The sequence below is a fragment of the Ascidiella aspersa genome, chromosome 7 (assembly GCF_963924565.1).
Source record: "Ascidiella aspersa chromosome 7, kaAscAspe10.2, whole genome shotgun sequence".
Classification (NCBI taxonomy): Eukaryota; Metazoa; Chordata; class Ascidiacea; order Phlebobranchia; family Ascidiidae; genus Ascidiella; species Ascidiella aspersa.
In genome coordinates, this window is record NC_139453.1 from 16,827,292 (window position 1) to 16,849,827 (window position 22,536).

At 35.0% G+C, this 22,536-nt stretch overlaps 1 protein-coding gene across 3 annotated transcripts; it reads right to left on the bottom strand.

Annotated features, from left to right (window-relative positions):
* Positions 1-927: 927 nt before the first annotated feature.
* Positions 928-22,116, bottom strand: LOC146138079 (uncharacterized). Of its 3 annotated transcripts, none has more exons than XM_083394861.1 (13): positions 21,911-22,116; positions 19,934-20,000; positions 19,756-19,871; positions 9,275-9,359; positions 8,962-9,052; positions 7,651-7,896; positions 7,224-7,404; positions 6,989-7,096; positions 6,695-6,740; positions 5,888-5,942; positions 3,605-3,695; positions 2,801-3,067; positions 928-2,315 (listed from the first exon to the last, which is right to left on the bottom strand). In XM_083394861.1, exons 1-13 carry the CDS (start codon positions 22,076-22,078, stop codon positions 1,740-1,742), a joined length of 2,097 nt encoding a protein of 698 aa, XP_083250987.1. In that variant the 5' UTR covers positions 22,079-22,116; the 3' UTR covers positions 928-1,739. The 3 variants fall into 3 exon arrangements, with proteins under 3 accessions (XP_083250987.1, XP_083250986.1, XP_083250985.1); XM_083394860.1 differs by having other exon boundaries at positions 5,873-5,942; XM_083394859.1 differs by lacking the exon at positions 5,888-5,942 and adding an exon at positions 6,327-6,411.
* Between the last annotated feature and the right edge of the window lie 420 nt (positions 22,117-22,536).

A 22,536-nucleotide genomic window follows, 5' to 3' on the forward strand; every position in this document is an offset into this window, starting at 1 on the left:
TTCTTAACCGAGGGGCGCGAGCTCCACTTGAATATTTAAATTTGTGTAGTGATTTTAATGGTTTTGTTCGGGTTAGGCATAACTCCTACATACAAACTTTTTTTTGCCAACTTTAACGTTAAAAACTGTAAAAAAAATCGCTCTCAGTAAAATCTTTAATTCCTTTCAAGAAAAAAGTTTTTTTTTGAGTGCCATTGCATGTTTTATGTCTGTAATACACATATCATCGACGGTATCACGGCCCTATTTAATTACAGTTATGGTATAGAATAGATAAAACTTATCCCCTGTTCGAACTAATTTTTATCTATATTGTATATATGATAACAGGTGTTGAGCACGAGCAATTTGTTGTGTGCCCAATCCGAAAAGCCTCCTGAATTACAGTTTAGCCCATTCGACAAAATAAAACTCAAAACATTTTTTGGACATTATTTTGGCCATTTAGGCCCAATTCTGATGAATTTAGGATGTTTTCCGGTAGATTTAGGTCTTATTCAGACGATTTTGATCTTATTCTGTAGTGGGTACTACTTACCCGTTTTTGGCTTTATTGTGTCGTTATTCTTTATACTATGGTTTTATAGATTTTTCTGCTTTAGGAATTGTTACTTTTTAGGTCTTATTGTATGTTCCCAAAAAGAGCTACCACGTACTACAACACTGGCGCCTTCACAGTTAGATTTCAAATTAGCGCACTTGGTTGTAACGGTAGCTACTTTATATCCCCGAAACAACCTTAGTGGTGCAAGCATTTTTTATAATCCTAAATCGATACAAACTAGTATTATCATGGTAAACACCTTATTTAACCTGGGCAACCCCGAATATTTCGCCTGTAGTTATTATTTTAATCTTGAGACAACTAAAACGTCATATATTATACTCAAGTTTTGGTAGGTAATTTCATTCATGTAAAACAAAAAAGATTAAATTTTATTCAAGAACTGCAATGACGTCATAACACAAGACACACGCATACTGGTGGTTAGCAAGAAAAGTGGTTCGTTGGTTAGTTATTTGTACAAGCGCAAATGGAAACAGTAAGACGAACAATAAGAATTGGCAAATAGTTGAAGCAGATAAGAACTTTATTGACTGCAACAGAGCGCCATCAAGCGCAGATCTCTTAGCGAGATACATCGTCGACAGGTAGCTTAAAGCGATAAAAGAAATGTGGCCTGGTATATTCTACCTTACATAGTAAGGATATGGGAGTAACTTCAAGACACAGTAACAAAAAAGATTGTTTGCGCACGGTATATTAGAGTTCACATTATTGAATTGATATTATTAAAAGATTCTTATAGAGAGATAACATTCAATGATTGTATCTACCGCGAAAAGTAGAGCGATTTACCGAGAAAAGTAGTACAATAAAACACGAAAGAAAATATGGAAAAGTGATTTAAATTCACGTCTTGTCTCACAGCAAAAAAAGTTAACTAAGTCGATAAAATACATCAAAATTCGTTTCGTAGTAAACTTACTTGAAAGGGGTTTAGGCACATTCGGAAATATTTGGCAAAAAGTCTCTTGGCACCAAATTTTCTTGTGGTATATAAAACTCGAATGTAGAATAAAAAACAAAGCGTAAAAAAATATACACGCAATAGAGAAAAACGAAATTCGGAGGCTCCCACAATGTGACTGACACTGGCCGCCAGCCAACAACTCGACAAAATCGCTCGAACACATTCGCAGTATAAAATCGAAAGAAAGAATTTGTGAACTATTTCTTATGATTTCCCCTCGACCACCGAAGCCGTTCGCCGTGAACTGTTGCTTCCTGGATGGCCAACTGGATTTACCGGAGAACCGGACCCATTTATGGTAACCCCCATAGGTGACGGCAAACCCTTAAAGCCAGGAAATCCCATGAGGCTACCCAGAGGAGACGAAGGGAGGTTTGCAGCCGCAGCTAAAGTGCTCATTTGCAGGTAGGGTTGGAATTGCGAGAGAAAATTCGATGCTTGAGGGGGGTGGGGTGAGTTAAGAGACATGCTTGTCGGTGATAGCATGGATGTGTGGTTAAACATGTTTTGTGACGAATGCTTTTGTTCTGCGTGTGAATTTGAACGTCTGTTTCGATGTTGGTCGCCATCACGTTTGGTTGACGAGCCAGGAAGTTGATTGGGTGGCAGCCTATTAGGCAATGGTTGACTGTCGTGAAAGTTCTTGCCGACTTGTGGCTGTGAGTTGGAAATATCACTTGAACGGGCTCTCTTGGCAATATTTCCGTCGCTGGAGTCAAATTGGAAGCTACTTTCACTGGAACTGGTTGGAAGTCGAGGGATTTGAGGTTGGAACAAGTCCTGTTGTTATATACAAAAATATAATTAATTTTAACTGACATTAGTGATAAAGGGACATGTATGACGAGTTTCACTCCTCTAATTTAAATGAAATAACGACGGTGTTTGTATTACAGGCAGCACTAAATTAGCAAAGTTCGTTTCGCTTTGTTGCTGTTTGAATATACAGGGTGGTTAGTCTCCTCATTTAAAAACAGAAACTAAATATAACCAAAAAGTCAGACTATTAAATATTACGTTTTATTTGTTTACATCACGCCTTCCCAGTGCTACATTAATAGGGTGTGCAACCTGCGTCTGTGTCTTGTAACTAGGTTGAAACTAGTTAAGCATATTGATACCCAACTCTAATAATTTCTTTCGCAGTAATCACCAATAGTTAGGATAATTAAATGCAAGTTCAATCATTGGTGTTTTTCGGGTACGCATATTTGTCATGCGGCATAAAAGGTTGCACGAAGCACATAACCGCCTTATAAATTTACCCCATTTCTTGAAGAGGAGACTTGGGACATTAGTGGTTTGTCGCTAGGCAGTGGCGGTGAACGTTCGAGCTTAATTTGTGGCTCAACAAAATTGTTATGGCCGGGTGAAAGGCGGTCAGCTAAAGCCGTAATTGCCGAACCGGTGCTTCCACTGTTGTTAGCAGCTGTGGAAGATGATTGTGACGAAACAGACTGTTCATTGGAGCTAAAAGTAGAGGTCTGTAGATGGTTCGCGGCGGATTGCCCATATGATGAATCAGGAGAACCCTGTTACAAAAGAAAGTTTGATAGAATATTTTCTAAATTAAGTTTAAATGCGTATATAATAAAGCTTCAGTATTAAAAAAGTGTATGCAACATATTCTATCTTAACGAATAACTATCGCTAAATACTGTGCTTTTTAAACTTATTCAGTTTTGTTCACCCTTAGCATCTATCTCCAGATTTCATTCACTCTTGTCTCAAGATATGATAAAACTATCTCGTCTATAAATAACAGAATAAAATGAACACCCGGAATATCCGCCCTGCCCGCAAGCTATCATCCATTTCTGACGGTTCACCCTTATTCACCCCTGCAAAAAATTTATTCACCCTTGGGTGAACCATTCACCTGATTAAGAAACACTGGCTTAATACACGACATTAGACGATTTAGAGAGATTATAAGGTAACGACTAGCGATGCCGTTTGTACAGGCTCTACACGTATAAAAAAAACTCTCCAATTTCAGCAAATTTAATACAATCAGTTTAAACAAATAACAAAGTTTTCAACGACTTTAGAAATACAATTTATATTACCTCATAATGATGAGGCTGAGGTGATGAATCAGAATCATCTAAATCTGAATCATCTCCATCGTGTTGGTATCTTATGCACTTCTTTTTTCTCCTATGAATAAATTGAATCTAAATAACCCAACATGTTGCTGGAATAAGTTGATTGCATGTAAAACAACACACACGTAGAAAATTACTGCAAGATATGCGAAGAAACGGTGTGCAGCAAAATCTTTGCCAAACAAACTAAATGTATATAATGTTCACTTGGTGCTTTCGGCCGCAACACGAAAGGTCAACCAAATTTCGATGAAAGTGGCACAAAGCCAATAAAGTTTTTAGCTAAAGTGATACCAAATTCTGGTTTAGCTTAACAACAGATACTACTATTCGAGTTAGGACACACGTTTGCCACAGCAAATAACACAGCTAGCCAACATGCACAAATAAACAAAAATATTTTATAAGTTGTATATTTTTTGCGGCCATGCAGAAGAAAAGAATAGGTGGCCCCTAGAGTCTATAGTTTTAATCTCGCTTCATTGCTTTAAAGAGTAGTTTTATGGCTCAATCACATAAAACTAGGTAACTACACAAATCAACGTGACATTTGCGAGTAGTCTGCATAAATAGAGCACCAATTTTGCTTGATAAGTGGTTACTTATTCCAAATTGCATTATAATATCGCCTATAATAGCCTACTTCAGGCCTGCAGAACATATACGGCCCGCAAAATATTTTAAAGCTGCCCGCCACGCGGTAATAATATATTTCGTTTTTTCTATTTTAAAGTGCGGACTTGCTTGTGTATAGGCGATCACACATAATTGCTGTGGTCCCAGTCAAGTCATTTGTAAAATAACTTAAGTCTAAGTTAAGTTATATGTAAAATAACTTGGTCATATGTAAAATAACTTAAGCAAAGTCTTTTTGAATAAATAACAAGGTAAACTCGTTTGATTATGACTGAGCAATTCCTATAATTAAAAATACTAAAAACGCAATATACGGAAGCAAATTGTTTTACGTGCAAATGCTAGGATAAACAACCCAATTTTACAAAAAAGTTAATGAAAACACTTAATTTCAACGCAGGTTATTTGTCTAAAAAACTTAAGTCAAGTCAAATCATTTTGACCCAAAAAACAATTGACTTAAGTCATTACAACACTGATAATTAGTTGCAGTGACTGTAAGCCTATAATAATTTAGTGTTGGACCAATTCATGGGTGTGGGTAAACTTTTCAGCTCGCGAGTTGCATTTAAAATTAAGTACTTTTAATAATTACAGTAGGCACATCGAGGTATACGTGTGTTGAACTTAGCCACACCAAACACTACGGAGTACTCTATTGTGGGTGATAAAACGCAGTGAGTTGTTTGCCAAGTCACAAACAGGGGCGGATCCAAAAGCAACCAGGCCATGTCCGCATCCTAAACTATATTTTTGCAAATTTTGTTAAATACTATTGTTTAATTAATTTATAGCAGTTTTAAATACGTTTTAAGCCCAGAAGCGCTATGTGTACTTCTGTGAAATAATACTCCGAGTGAGAGCAATATACAAATCTCTTTTATGTGCCTAATGCGTTTCATATACCTTTGAATTAAAATTTTGGTACTTTAAACCAAATAAAAGCAATATTTTCGGGCTTCGTTTCTACTGTATTTAGCTGTAGATTTACGAGTTTACTCAAGAATGAACGCGGCCACCGGTATAAAAGGTTGATAATAATCATTTAAACGACCAGCGGTGCCAAAGCTGTTAAAAACTTCTACATAGCGTTGTGCCAGAAGCTGAGGCCATTTCCTATCTATCATGGTTTTAGCAAAATGGGTCATGTTGTCATGTTAATTATATGTTTTTAAGTTATCAATAAGTGGTTGGTATTGGTAATATGGAATATTTTGTAAATGATCCAAAAGGCATACTTTAAAATCTTACATAAAAGTAACCTAAATTGTAACACACCAAGGAATAAAAAGTGTTCACCCTGAAAAAAATACGATTCGCACACCACGATTCTTGTGTAAATGTGCAACATGCTTTATCATGCATGTGATTGGTTTAGAATCTTAAAATTTAATCACGGTGAAAATAATTTCTCACTGAAAATTTATTTTGACTTAAAATTAAAGTTGATACACTTCAAACTACCAGAAAATAAATTATTTTTTTAACAAAATTAAAAACCAAATTCACTCTTTCCACTTCTATCCTGCCCCCCTCACGGTGCCAAGACGTCACAGGTGAGTTGGAGGGGGGCTGGTTTTAAACACAATCTACCTGCAAGGTGCGCACCATAATTGCTGTTGTTCTAATCCGAACACGGCTCTGCACTTCTTCGGGTTTTGAGCTGATTGCGACAAAATGATTTGATGGTATTTGATAGTTGTTGGGTTGGTGATGTGATGTGGTGGTAGTAAGGTGTGAGACAGCACGATGCAACGTCGTTCAACAAGCAATTCAACAAGGAGCAAAACACAATACATGGTCATAATCAAGTAAACTGGCATTTGGACAGAAAACTCACGACAAATGTCAGAAAGGAAAAAGAAAAGTCTCGAAAATAGCTCCGCCTTATTTAGAGTGACAATTTTCTAACTAAAACATTAAATGAATGTGTGTGAGGTTTTGGAACGTTCAATATAGAAACAATGCTTTGCTGAGTAAGCAGCATTTCCCTCAAAAGTGGTATCATGCGTGATGGTTATGAGGTCTAGGCCTGACAATTTTCTACCTCTGCTCAGGGTAAAGCGTCTGTTGATGATATACTCCGAGTTGGGTTACTTGATGCGAAGTTATGTTCGCGTAAATACTTGATGCTTTAAACACGAAAGAAAAGGATAGGAGGTAAGAAAGAAGTATATACTAAAAATAGACAAGTTTATTAATAGAAACATTACGAACAAAATTATGTAGTATACAGCTACTCAAAAAATGCAACGCATTTCTTTGTTTAGTTTGTAAAGACAATTAGCTAAATATTAAACATCAACCCAGTTTAAGTTGACGAATAATTAAATTGACAATCACCAGTTATAACGACAAAAACAAATGGATTGCTAGTACAATTTCTTCGTGTAAAAAATCAAATAATAAACAAACCTGTGCAATCTTGTGTTTTTTCTTTTTTTCTTTTTTTTCTTTTTCCCTAAAATTACACAGCATGTTAAGCAAATTGTGCGGTAAGCCAATGACAGTGTCAATATTCCCATACTTACGCACAATTAAGCAAGCACGCTATAAAACCAAACCTATGATACAATCGTTAATCCCACATCTCGTACAAATGTTCACAAACAGTTAATTATTAAACCAAGTCGGCGGTAAGTTATTGATTCTGATGTTTGATAAAACTTGGCATTACAGAGTAACATTATTTTAATCCTAAATTTTTACGTAGTTATCCCTTGCACTCCAACCAGGGAACATTTGCATGTGGACCTGTCGTTCTTTGCGAGCCATCTCGTAATATTTTTGCTGCTCATCACGATTTAAACTGTGCCACTGTAAATCAAAATAACGTGATAACTGATTATGCATTTTTTTTAAATATCAGCGTATTCGTCATAATGAAAATCTTGTTAACTTAGAACTTTGTTTGTTATAAAGAACGCTAAAAAGACAAGCTTACCTTACGTCCCAAGATTTGATTGATTGCTGCGCTTTCTTTCAGGGTACATTCGGCCACAACCTTTGCCCGCTGTTCTTTCATATAAAGCATAAACGCATTCAACGGTTTTTTAACATAGGGCCTGCTTGGTTTATCATCTTTTTGACTTCGTTTAGACGGCGTCGAGTCAGAGTTCATGTTTCTTAATAAATAGAATATCTAAGTTTTATTTACTGAGCACAAATGTCGTTAAAATACTACATAACGTACGGGCATTACGCAATTTATTCTATCATGAGAGATTTTCGAATAACAAGGTTGTTCATCCCTATATGTTATGACTAACAAATTTTTTTATGTGTTAGATTATAAAAAAAAACGTCAATCTAAATTAAAGATATGCTAACATGATTAGTTTACTTCATAAAGCTGATATTATTATATCTACTTTTTGTCGCCGATAATTTTGCTATGTCCTTGACCATTGGTCATGGGTCCCGGAAGGGACATTCCTGGATGGGATATCACTGAATGGTGCATTGCACCAGCATGTGGGTTGTGACCGAGAGTAAAGGGAGACACGCTGGCCATTGTGCCAGATGACGGAGTGAAGTTACCGAAGGGATAGGGATACCTCAGCATGCCTGCCATTGCACTTGCTGTACACAATGGGTTGTACAAGGGATTCGGCGACCTTAAACAAGTAAATAGATTAACACTAACATGAGAAAAAATGAAAAACACAACGTAATAACAGTTATGACCAACCATCAAGAGACAAAGAGCATTTTGTCTATGTAAAACATTTAGCCATGACGTAACAAAACTACGCCACAACGTAAAAGAAGTAGCTTTAAAAGCCTCCTGTTACTTTTTTAACTATACATACGTATAGAACATATATAGCGCAATGCACGATTAAGAGTGTCTCACTATAAAAGAGATAATTTAAGGGAAGGCATGCCTGCTCGCTAATTCATGCTAAATCAGAAATGTAATAAAGGAAAGTTTATTTGTGAAATACCTTCTACCTCAACTGCTTCTTTCTTAGTCTGATTTAAAACGACAAAAACATGGTGCATAATAATAAAGGATTGGGTTGTTTTGTTTGTTATAGCCTAACATCATCCTGTGATAACGGATTGCTTTAACTTTGAATAAAACATAAAGATATACTCAAGAACTATTCAACAACCAAAAATACGGGTTTAAGATCCATATGTGACTTTTTGCCGCTAAAGGAAAAATGTTTTGTTCGTTTTGTTCATTTCCCATTTTAATATAAGTCTGTATTAGTTTAGTTTTTGGGTTATATTTACTCTACATTTTAACTAAACAATTTATAGGATAACCAGAAAACTTTTTTTCAAAAAATGGATTTTTAAAGCTGCTTGCAACGTATATAAGCAGTACAACAAAACTGTTTTGGGTTCATCAGCAAAGAAACCAAAAGTGCTCATAACAAGACACTGAACGATGTCTAGTGATCAAACCGTCCTTATTAAAACGATATGTTGTTTAAATTAATGTACAAGTAGACTCTTAACCTACAAAAGTAATTTATGCTAATTGGCGACTAGTAGGTTTATAAACTGAACGAAATTTGCAAAACCAATGCAAACATAAGACCATATAAAACCGCGTAAAAGGCCACCTCAGACCCGCAAGCCGCGAGTTGGCCAACCCTGGTTCAGAGAGATGTAGTTTTAATATTAACACAAAACAAAAGTAAAGCACACTATTAAAAATTTGAACCAACCATGGTGTAGCGAGTGGGTTGGGAATTTGACCCAGTTGTCCTGGTAATGGGTACATCGACGGAATGTCAGCATGGGAGTGTCTTGGTATTCCTGTATGTCGATACAACGTATATTACCTCGCAAAGCATGAAGACAGATAAATTAAATTACAATATAATGTTTTAACAGAAGTTTAACTTAGCGAGTAAGAATAACGATGTAACCAATTATGAAGAACATTGTCTGCAGTTTTTTAGTTAAAAAAGGGGTTTGCTTGTAAATGTTGTCCGTAAATACCTCGAACCTAATAACAGTAAACATTATCCGCTTTACCTGGTTTGCCATCCAATTCAGAAGGTGACGGGGTGCCATAAAGTAACGAGTGGTAAGGAACATAAGGTGAGTAAGGCACTTGAGCCTGAAATAAAAAAAAAAGGAGGCGTCAAAATGTACGATAGGCATTTTTAAACATGGTTAATGAATTCACAGAAATCACTGCGAAAAGGTATGACATAAAGCAATTCATTCCCAACCATAAGAAGGAAAAAAAATAAAAATTTAAACAAAAAAATTATCTCAGCAAGCAATATCACGATTTTATGTATTGTTTATTTACTGGAAGCAATACTTTAAATTTTACAGCATTTTAGAGTAAATTAAAGTAAAAGCGTAGTGATAATATTAAAGTATTAAAGTGAAAGCTTAGTAACACGTTTGGCTTCTATGTCAGGATTGTAATGGAGCACATCGAGTTAGACACGATCGTGCTCATGACAAAACAGAAGACAAGTGATAGGACATGAACCCATCAGACAAGCAACGAATGTTACACCTGCAAGCATGTGTGGCAGGTTTGTTTGTATTGCAACAAGTTGAGAGCTCACTTGTTCCGCTCAACAACTGAAAGCTGATAGGAGGAAGGCAGATAGACAGAAAGCGGAAAGTATGGCAGTGATTGACTGTTAAATCAAAGCAGTCAAGAGTAGACAAGTGCAATTAGCGAATTACGCAGCAAGTGCTTGAACACTTTTCCCAGTCTCCAAACTACCCAAAGTACACATAAACGAGCTCGCATTGTCGAACAACAATTCAATTCCCCTCGACAAGTTACTGTCCTCGCTAATTAATGACAATGTCGAAAGCCGAAGTCAAAACAAAACTGCCCTATGTAAAATTTCTAATTAAGTTGTCGAGGCACGGATATACCAACTTTAACTTAGATTATAGGGCTTACAAACGGATTAAACGTCACGTCACACAAGCGTCGGAGTTGATGCAGTTATACATGCGATCGCATTTAACGCGTTCCTTGAGCGAACCCGAGCGTAACTTGCGCAGTACCCACACGTTGCGCGGAGCCAAAGCGATTCGTGTCGCGTGTCGCAGAACAGCTCGATTGGCCATTACCGGAAACCCCAAAAACAGAACTGCTTACAGCCAAACCGTTTCACACTTTAGTGCACAAAGTTCAGGTGTCATCTTCTGTTGCGAAAGCAAACTTACAATGGCTTTATTTTTTTACTTATTGACCGTCAACATTGAATTTTTGTGAAATTTTATTAGCTTATCTTTCTAATGTTATTCTACAGAAACTTTGATCCTTGTCTTTATTTTTACTGAAGCCGTTGTTGTCGACTTGGCCTTACCAAAGTCATGCAACTATTTTTTCCAAAAATTAAAACATCATATTTGGGTACACTATGCACGGATCTGTAATGTAGCTTAATAATAAATTTCGAAGCCAAAAAGGTCAAGTAGATCGACAGCATCTTGATTAAAACATCATATTTATGTATTTTACAAATTAACTCGACAGACAGTACAAAAAAGTCCTGATTAACAAAACTATTTACATAGTTGTCGAAATTTGTAAACTAGGAAAGCTAACCAATTGTACATGTAATTATTACAGGTCGAATTTAATACCGGAAATTAATTAAAAATTGTACATGATCCATTGCTCATTTGGAAATTAAAACTCCATACTAAACGTTATCAGGTAATCCAGATATTTTTATGGTTACCTGGCAAATAAAAATTAAAACCGTTACGCTAAAGTGAAGCACCTTACATTTTTTAATTACAAAAACATTATTGGCAATTTTTTTAATAAATGCCATAACCATTAAAAATATCAATGGCTGTATATGCTGACAAGTCATTCTGACTAAAAATGTTGATTTTTTGGTATATTACTTCAAACATGGGTCGATTTTAACGACCGAAACGAATTGTGTGGAAGTCCAGTGTCCTATTTGCACGAAAAACTTAAACACTGTATCACAGTTATATATGTGATAATACCCGGTGCTATAACAACAAGCTGTTCCAGCGCGTGAAGATTAGGGACCTCCCTAGCGCCCCACGCGTTGTCGGCAATAACAACAACTTTCTGCAGAGGCGCATTGAGTGTGCCAACTATCCACGAGTTTATGCTTTTGGACAATACAAATCAATCAAAAAACTATTGCTAAAAAGAATTCGTTGCGGTTCACTTTGAATTTAGCTAATTCCCTCCCTGTTTGGAAACGTGCGTGGGCCTTCAACAATTGAGGGCGCTTTTTTATATCGAAGTATTTTTTGGATGCTAAAAACACGTTTATAACCAACACTAACTAAAAAGGAATAAGTGATTTTCTTAACAACAATTTTTTAAGAGGTTTCTTTTTAAGGAATTTTAGAGATCTGTTGCCCTTAGGCTTGAGATGCTAAAAACCACTTTATTTAAAAAAGTATAAAGTGATTTTCCATTTTACTGTGCAGTATCACATTTTGACCCTCGACTTCACTAAATGCAGCGTCTCAGCCTAAGGGTGACAGCTTACTAAAAAAACACAAAAGGTAAAATAATTAAGAAAGTAAAATCGACATATAGACTCTTTTATGGTTAAAATCAGCCCGCGGCCCGCCTATAATGTTTTGGTGCCACCCACTAGTCCTTGTCACTTCAATTGTATTTTTTTCGGAAAAATGCTACAATTTGATTAAAACGTGGAGAAATCTCATAGTTTTGTCGAGAATTTTTTTTGATGAATAATTTACCTAATGACTGATTAATATTTTTTCAGATTTTTGTAATTTTACATTTTTAATCACCGTTCTTTTTATCATGAGCAACATTAAAAATGGGAAGGTAGCAGAATAATAAGAAAAGTTTAATATATAATGGAACAGAAAAACAAAAATATTTTTGATGATATTTTAAACTAAAATATTTTGATGATATATTATAAAACTGCAGTGTGCATGGAACAAAATATCACATGTTGGAAACTTCGATCACAAGTTTAAAAAATCTTCTTAAAATTACCAGAATGTTGAAGCTAACTTATATTTAATAGTTTTAATTTTTGTAGTGGAGATACAGAGTGAACCAGAGAGATACAGAGTGAACCAGATACAGAGTGAACCAGACATGTTCCCCAAAAAACTATATAGCGTGAGATGAGCTAGAGTTTTAGAATTAGTTGTTTCATGGCGCAATCTATGAAAAAAATAGTCATTTTTTGTAATTTGGGTGAAGTTGTACTAGATTGCTATGCATTTTTTCCTGTATGTATTTTTTTTTAATTCTTTCATCGACTTTTACACGTATAAACAAATAGGCTCCCTAATTCCGATTATGAACATATGGCCACGACTTATTTACACTTTATTTGGGAAATTTGCGTTTTCCAAGTCAGCTATACTTACCTCGTTAACGATGCTGAAAGCACGGCGTGTTGACAATACAACGTTTGACAAGTGTTTCTCATAAAGGAATTAAAAGCGACATGAGATGTTTACTAACCAGTGTAGGCTGGACCCGCCTTAACGTGGAGTAACAAAATACACCATTCTACTTCGCTTGTCACCAATCAAAAGCGTACAACACAAAGCCCAATGATTGGAGTCAGTTGTCAGGCACATTTTCCGCAACACTATAAAAGTTTTCGTCAATTGATAGCAACATGATATCCACACGAGCGAGGCTACGTCACTCAGCGACAGACCGTCCCTCGGGAGTTTTTATAAAAACCGACTAAGACTCTATGGCCAGCCTTTTCTAGCTCGATCATCCCTTACAGGGCATAGAAATGTCCCAGTATTATTATGAGCAAAATGGTGAAAAGCTCGTGGCCACCCAAACATTTGAGACGTATTGATGGGTGCTCGGAATCTTATTGAGGCGCGCGCGTTCTAAGGCGGAGTCTATTGTTTGGTAACGGTTTGTCAGAGGAGGCAACCATTTGACGTTTTAGAGCCCACAAACATTGATATGTTTGCGTTTCAAGCATTTCCGCTTAAGCATGAAATAAAACATCTCTTACGGGTCGCTTCAAAGGCAAGGACAAGTGCAAAAATGAAAAAAGACGGATTTTTTGCGGTTTACCGCGTTTTAGTTAAACCAGAGATTTTTATTAAGTGAAATAAAGGAAATCCTATACAGGCCAATTGACAAGAAAGTGAAGAGCGCGTGTTCAATAACAGAAATAGGGCCTTTCCGCACTTAAAGCGAAACAACATCCTCTGTGTGCCAATCGCTCGTCTATCCACGTGAAAGGAAGAAACATACCCCTGTTGAAAAGTGCCATTAGATCCAAATAAATTGAAAAAATGCTTATATGTATTTTGTAGCGATTTTGATCAATTAATCAATTATTAAGATATATATCATGTTTAACAAATATAGTGAATGCAACGCTGTTGTCATTGCCTGTCATTTTTTTTTTGGTTGAACGCACAACATTTTCCGGGCCAATAGACTTAGCTATAGACACATACATGCACAGCTCTAATAACCAGCAATCTCTGAAAGACACAGCTGTTATCAAGCTGAGAGAGCAGACATTTTCTCCTTTATCCTACTGACTTTATTTCACCACATTTGAAACGAGCAACGCAACGTCACTATTTAGATATGACAGCGTTCCACATCAAACGATTAGGGGTAAGAGCAATTAAATATCCGATACACATTAGCGGTACCCATTTCTTTAAGCCGATCAACACTAATGACCACTGGAATTAACAACACAGATAAAATACTTGATGACTGAGACAATATGGCCAGCATCCTTGAATAGATAAGCTAATGTATACTGTATACAGATTGGGAAGATTTTTTTTCAGTTATATTTCAACCCAACTGTAGTAACGGAATATTACAAATAGAAAAAAATACATGATCCATTAACAGCCATCGTTGCTAAAACAAAGGTGGCAATGATTATAATAATTATAGGAACATTTGAACAGTAACGTCACGTAAAAAATGGCGGAAAGCCTCTAATATAATAAAAGTGCTATTGCTAAATTTACTAATACACAAAGAAATTTTTTTATATGGCTGACTATGTCTCAATTAACTATCTCAGCTGCGAGTTACAGTCAATTGTGACCTTAAGATAATCCCGAGGCCTGAGGGTCATGATTCATAACGGTAGGAAGGTAATTTGCACGCACGATAGTTTAGAGAACTGCCAATCAATCCCCATTGAACACAAATAATGATAAACCAATACGACTTGTAGTTGTTAGCTGTACATTCTTTCAATAAGCACTACAAATTTACAGTGACAATCTTAAAGCGTATTAACCGGCTCCTGCAGCGTATAAACCAAGTTAGCTTCTAATCGACTAAACACAGTCACGTGGCTAAACATGTGACTGAGTAAAATCATAAGTGGACAGCCATTGCATGGAGTTAATAATAGTAAAACTATAATTTACAATCTGCAAAATTTTACAGCGTCCAGGTTTACAAAAACACTTAACACAATCAACAACAACAAAATGACAAAGGTCACTTGTAGAAAGAAATCGTATTTTCACTCTTTTGTATTACCAAATGATGAATAACAAAAAAGTTAATAGTGACTGCATTATTACGAAAACAAATTGCATGTTCTTTAAGGATATCAGTTCAATAAGGTTAAAGTAATACAAAATTAGTTAAACTGATGATTAAACATGTACGTTACTTGCGAATGCCGACACGGTTTCAGATCATTAAAGAACAAACTCATGAATTTGTCGGTAGGCCCGAAAATCCACTAGAGTTACGGATAAATAAACAAACAAGTGAAGCGTAAAACTAGAGTGCCATAAACAAACAAAAGCGATGACGATGGGCACTGCAAACGTGTTGGAAGTAAAATACAGGTCTATTTGGACAAGTCGAAGTAGGATGACTTCTAAAGGTGTACACTGTAATGAAGGTATTTCAGCAAAGTTGATAAGGATTTAACTTATCTTTCCAGTTTTCCTTTTCATGGATTACTTGAATATCGCCTAACCTGCATTATTTCGTTTCCTAATTTTGTTCAAATTCGTGCATGTTGTCACAAAAATACAACAAATGGTATAACAACCGACTAAAACAACTAAAATTCAAATATTCTCTTGTAGACAGCTACCAGCCGTGTGAAATAGGCCAGTTGCTACAATTGTCCCAATCATGTCCAGTCAAAGCAGTTACTGTAGTAAGATTACCTCTTATTGGTTAAATGACCGGAAAATTATTCAACTACATAAAAACGAAATAATGCGTGAAACAACAACCTGCCACTGACAAATTGGAAAAAAGTAGCAGACAAATATCGAACATCAGTATTACCGATATACGGTAACAAGGTTGCACCACTTTTTATATTAATTTTAGATTTTAATTGCCGATAACAAAAATATGTTATATTTTAATGTAATTTGACAACCTTTTGGCAAGAACTATGCGAAGGTTGATCTCAAATGTAGGCTGTCAATTACCACACTTGTAATCACTATGCAATTAAATGAAAATTAGAGCTAAATTGACCGGTAGACTACTAGGAACGCATCCGTCTATCGCCAGCCACTCGTGACGTCGGATAGAAGATGGTGCCTTGGCATGTTGATGTATGGTGGCTTCCCTCCATGCTGTGCAATTGCTTTCACACTGCTACCGCGAAATCGCAGGCGCTTGGTAAAGTGCACGAGGTAGGGCGCTGTAATCGGATAAACGATGTATATCGGCCAATGCCTCAAATCCACCATGCGTGCCACATTTAGTTTCTACAAAACTAACGCAAATCGACAACGAACCGCGACGGTGTCGGACTTTGTTATAGCAGAGCAGCTGATTCCTACTTAATTTAAAACTATTGCTTTAGACTTGTATTGTGTAACCCAAAGCACATTTTAATAAAAGAGTTTGTCATTGTTTAAAATATAGTGTCAAGCAGGAAATAATTGACTTGTAATTCTTCGGTACTTCGGCCTGGTTTAAGATTGACAGTGTCTCGACAAAAGTATGACCAAGTTTCGCCTTCGAATAAAGCAATTAACAAAATACGAAAAAGGACAGTCTTTTGTTATCAACAAACGAAGTCAACTTAATTTAACCACACTATTCGTAACTTGTTTTTCAGTCAAAATTATTGTGGCCAATTCGTGTTGAGCTATGCTACACACAGGCGGTAGTAGCCTGTGGGCAGGAATGCGATAACATCTTTCAAATTCAAAATCTACGAGACGACAGCGTTGATTGAAATAAAACGATTCACTTCGTAAGCCGCAACTATTAAATAAGATGCGGCATCGCTCGTCAGCGGCTGTTCACAGTCAATTGAATTACACAAAAAATGGTACTTACTTTATAAAAATCTGTCGTTTTTAGTGTTTCTGTTAAAAAAATAATCGGCTACAAAACAGAATTTTTTACTCAAATAAATTGTTGTTTTACATCTAAAAAAATTTTCATCGCAAGGTTGTCTTTCGTTTTTATCTGGTATGAAGGCTAACACGTGTGGTGTGTACGCAGGGCGGAAATTTATAAAACAAATACCTTCTTATCGAATACGTTAAGTTTTCTTGCATGATTTTGAAAGTATTGTTTTATTCATCATAGGAAGAATAAACTCCATACGTATTACTTTGTAGTGACGCGAGAGCTAGCTTACAATGAAGAGTTGAGTCGTTAACGCGTTGATAAACTCATTAAACAAATGTGGTAACCAGTGTTTAAATAAATTTGACACAGGAATGTCAACTTACACAATAGGAAAAAACTATTTTTTTATAAATAAAAAGTTTAGAAATAATGGTCGCCAACAAATATAAACACGATTGTATTTTTATAAAAACCTAAAATAATTTTTAACAAGGCGATTATTACCATGGAATAGAAAATACCAGAAAGCTTCGCAAATGTCAGGCGCTATAGAGCGTCATTGAGGCGTAAACGTTAGCGGACGCGAGGCTAAAGTGGAGCGCTTGGCTACGCCTTCCCTTTCCCAACACAAGGGCACAAAGATAAGATTCACTCAGCCGAATCATGCTTTCTATTACCGAAGTTATAGCACTCCGGATTGTAAACTACAAGTACTTTGGACCAAAATAACAACTTCACGACAGAACGACAGATTTACCTGCACACGTATTGCTATACCAAAGCCGAATTCCTAGTGCGAAAGCAAGTGTTTGTCAAAGTTCGAATTAACCGTTTTAACCATTCAACATATAAGTTGATGTTTAACGTTAGAAGAGCCTAACAAGGAAACAATGGCTGCCGCAGCAACGTTTGTTTCCAAGCGAGAACTTGGACGACTTACAAAACGCGCCAAGCGATATGAGTCGCGTCACTTGGGTATGGTGACCTGTGAATTGGGGGCGTCAAACGCTTGCTATGTCGCAAATCTAGCGACAGGCCTCCTAAGTACACTGAGAGGCACTTAAGGCGACCCCATAATGAAGAGCAATTCATTGTGGCGAGAAACTTTGTTACTGTGAAGTGTCCAGAAGCGTTGCTGGTGCGCCTGTCAGGACTTTAGTTGGAGTTCGTAAGTTTAACAAATAAAAGATGCTTAGAAGGCGGCTTACTGGAATTGGGGCTAGAACAATAAACGATAAATCTTCGCTGCTTATCGCGTAAATAAAAGTACTGCCAATTCAGTGTTAATATAAAAAAAACATGTTTTCGATGCAGCGAAAAAGCAAAGATATCTACACTCGGAAAATCTATTTTTAGCGACCGTCTGCAAAATAAGGCCAGCAAGAAACGCTGAAACGTGGCAAAAAAAACAGTAACGCAGGTCACCAAACTGATAACCACTTTTAAATAGTAAAACATACTTAATCATATAATTTAATTTCAAACGATGTGTAGTTTTAAGTAATATATAAACATATTAAGTGGCTATCTGTGTGGGATGACATCCATGCTAAGTAGGACACTGATCGTCAAAAGCACGTGGGCAAGAAAATTGACGCCAAATGTTCTTTGTTTACCGACTATGAACTAAAATGATACAGGAGAACATTGGCAAGTATATGTATTACAAATTAGAAAAAAATCATAAGAAAATTGAATAGGTTTTAGTTATCAGTAGTTGAATTACTTGCTAGACCACATAATAACATGAGTCATGATTGGAAAGGAAACCCATATGACAAATATTTACAACTGACTACTTGTGCTGCAAATGTTTCTTCACTTTAATCTTAACGAAAATATATAATGTGTAAAAATCGTTGAACAAACTCTTGATTAAAGAAAACTAAAACAAAACAACAAGAGTCTTTGATTGGATAAAATACAAAATTAATGCCTGTGAGATTAAGTTAAATATTTACATAAGTATCTGGGTAATAATTTACCAAATAGTCCAACAGCTCGAGGTTTCCATCCCAGTTAAACAGAAACAATTTATTTCAGTGCTTACAATCCTTGATATAATATATTAGGCTCTAAACAAATCATTTGGTTTTATACTACACTTCTACAATTGATTTGAGAGGTTAATGCCCTGCCTATATAACTTGGCACCGAAACAACATAATATTGTTAAAATCAAAGTGACATTTTAAATCTGGCAAATTCTATAAACAACACTCCAACAGTATGTGGGTTTCAGTTGCAATAAGAATATTTAAAAGTGCAATAATGTGGATGACATTAGTGTTAAAAGCAGTGGTACCACAACTACAATAAGCCAGAAAAAAATGAAACAAATAAATAGAAGTTAAACTAAAAAAATCAAAACTTACAATCTCTTTCTTAATGTATTTTGAATATGCTATAATAAACAGTATTTAACAATAGTTCAATGATTGGCAGGACTAAAACATGTTTATCAGACTCAATTCTTTATTAAAATTTTTTTTTTACATTTTTTTTAAATTAAGTATTAAAGATTCTAATTTGAAGACTTAAAATTTTGACATGCATATACATTTTATATTTTTTTATCTATATTTTTAATAAAATGTTTTAAAAATCAATGAAAAATTTGTAACACATTAAAATTTGATTAACATGCTTAATAAAAAACACCCATTGCACTTTAGAAACAAAAATATGTTGTTATTAAAGTTCTTTGTCATGTTAAGAGCTACTATTCAGCCTCACATTCTGAGTAGGCACTGTGACACTGTAAACAACTTTCATAGCTGATCCAAGCAAAACTTGTTCATCTGTGTCAATCATCTGCCAGTGTGTGCAAAATTCAACCCAAAACCTGCTATGCTGGAGCATATTGGCTTTGTGGCTGATTTCTTACAAAACAAATGGGAGTACAGGAAGTAGCAAAGCAAATCTTAATGTCAAAAATAATACAAGCTTCCTCTCCAACGGATGTTTCACTTTAACTGACTTTAAGCTAAGTTTAGTTAAAATGTATAAATTCCTTGTCTTGTATTTTTAATTTTCATGCTTTTAAGACCAGCCATTAGGCACAAACACCACCATTTTGTCAGATAGTATGGGAAGGTGAACATATTTAGTCCTAAATACACTTAAGAAAGTTACTAAGTGTTCATAAAATATATCTATATAGTTGGGAATATTACAAACTTACTGAAGATGTAAGTACAACATTAGGAAATAGATGGGGGTTTAATCCAGGAACAATTGATCCAAGATCTGGAGCATAGGGGAAATTTCTTCGTCCTGAACTGGATTCATTTTGAGAATCTAAAAATGCAAAGTATATATAAATTTTATGAACAAAAAAACCAAAAAAATAATCACTTTACCTCTGTCTAAGTCTTCCTTGTTTCTTATGACAGAATCACCATGATCATGCTGTGAACTAACTTTACCCTAAAATTAAGACAAATCTTGTTATTAAAGTTAAACGATTTTTTTTAAGATATTAAAACTATATTGGATATAATAGGTTAAATGTTTCCATAATCACTAACAAAACACCATCATCACTTAGGTCTGAAGTGTTAAAAAAATTGATTATATTAAAATTAAAAATGTATATATTTATATGCAATAAAAATAGTATATTTAACTATGTTTTTTATTCCTAGAACTATAAAGATTTTGTACTCATCACAATTTAAAATGCCTATAATTAACCTTGCCAACAATAAAAGTTCATCTCTCAGGTCAAATTAGGATGGCATTCACTGAATAAAGATTAAAAGTGCAATGAAGTCAAATAACAGTCAGAGTTTACAATTTATATTAAAATATGCAAGGCCATACGTTGTCAATCAAAGTGCTGCATGAAGAGGATGAATATATTGTGACAGAAATAAATCCAAGAAGCTTTGATCGAAAACTGTAACTATAGAACACTATCCCTCTGCCAGTAAGACAGGAAACCCACATCAATTAATGGAGTGCCTACCCAAGAGCTTCGTCTTAACTTAAGTCTCATGAGACAAGTATAGCAAGAAAATGCTCAATACCTTCATCCTACTAAACTTACGTTCAATTCTTGATTAGGTGATTAACAATGTTATTCCATAATTAGTCACCATTGTATAAATTTGCCAAAAAAAGTTTAGATTAGGAAAAGTGATATTGTTTTATCACATTCAACACTGTTCGAAATATTCCATAGCGCATTTTTTTATAATGTTTATACAAACACAGATAAATATTTGACTACCAATTTTACATACTGCTCACACATAAAATGCAAAATATATTTAAGAAGCAAGGTTTTAACTTGAGTTTAATCATCCAATATAAAAACAAATTCATAATGCAATCAAATAAAAAACCCATAATGGTTTATAGGAATGATTTTACCATGTCCTGCACCAACGTCTAAATATATATAAGCAGGGTTTTATTTAACAATATTTGTAAAAAGAAGCCATTTGTTTCAGTTAATCGAATACTGTAAACCGAACTGATCCAAAGGCAAAGTTTCAAATAATGTCCTGAGGCTATTACTGAGTCTGTAAACCAAACCTGGTTACTTAGTCTCTAGATTGGAAATGGGAAGCATTAAAAACCATTCAACATGAAACAAACTTACCTACAAAAGAATTGTTTTAACCCCCTACATGGTAAATCATAATTTATTAAATCTTCAAATTTGAAATGTTATTACATAGTGTTAAACCACTAACCAGTAACCATTTTACCAAGAGACCAAGGGATTTATTAAGCAATTTTGGCCTTATAGTGCGACAATCATGCAAAACAACAAAAATAAAAAATAAAATATTTTTAATGTACTGTACGTATGACATGTAGAATGAACTTTGTATAACCTCAAACCAGGGTATTTATAAAATAAAAAATATTTTTTATTTTACAAAAAACAGAAGTCTGTTTGCTTAACATATTCTAAGTTACAGAAAATGTAATACAACTTTAAAAAATATCCGTCACATTTCTTAGTAATTTGGCATACAAAAATCCTCATCTAAGGAGGGGACTAAATCACAAACATAATACAGTTATTAGAAAGTTATTTCTAATTTACATAAATTCCCATTTCCACCCAAACTCTAATGTTTACTAAGGCAACCTACCCTAAGGAAAAAAACTTTTGGAGTTTTAAGGAATTCTACAAAGGAGAACAAAATAAGTCAAACTATATTCCAAAATGTTACTTATTTTTTGGTAAATTTTAAATTCTTTAAAATATGGTTTTAGTTTGTATTATATATATTTTCAAATATGCAACTTATTTATGGTTTTACTTTGCATTATATACTATATATTTTTTAATATGTAACTTATTTATTAATCATACATACGTCGTAAGATTGTCTACGAGGGTCGCTGTCAACCTCATCAACTAAATCTCCCTTAAGATTATCAAGTTCAGTGCTTCCTTGCCAACCATCCTCTTCGCCTACTGCCTCATCGTTATAAGTTTTCGGCTCGTCATTCGCAGCTTCATCTGAATTTAGTTGATTTGGCATCTTGTTCTAAAATGGACACACCTCTGCAAGCAAGCAGCGTAAATCCTTAGACTGAATGTTCGACGTATCTGCTGCATCAAACGAGGCGCCTGCCAATCAACCGGCAAATCTCCTATATTCCAACAGCGCCTTATACCGGAAGTTGTTCGCACTAGTATTATTTCTATTCTGAACAATTGACACAAGGCTGACATAACGATACATGTTTAGCGGCGTATTAAGAGTGTGTTTACCTGCCTACGAACGGACTTAATAGAAAAATACAATAATTTATAAGGTATTCCCTAACAGGCGGGTCAAACCAAATGATTTTAAAGTTTGTCGGAAATGACAAAATAATCAAATTACTTTAATTGCGAACAGCCATGGTTTAAACCAAAACTTATGTTAAATTGTAACGCAAAATCTTTCATTTTATACTTCATATATGCGTGTTACACAAAGTTACACAGTTGTAT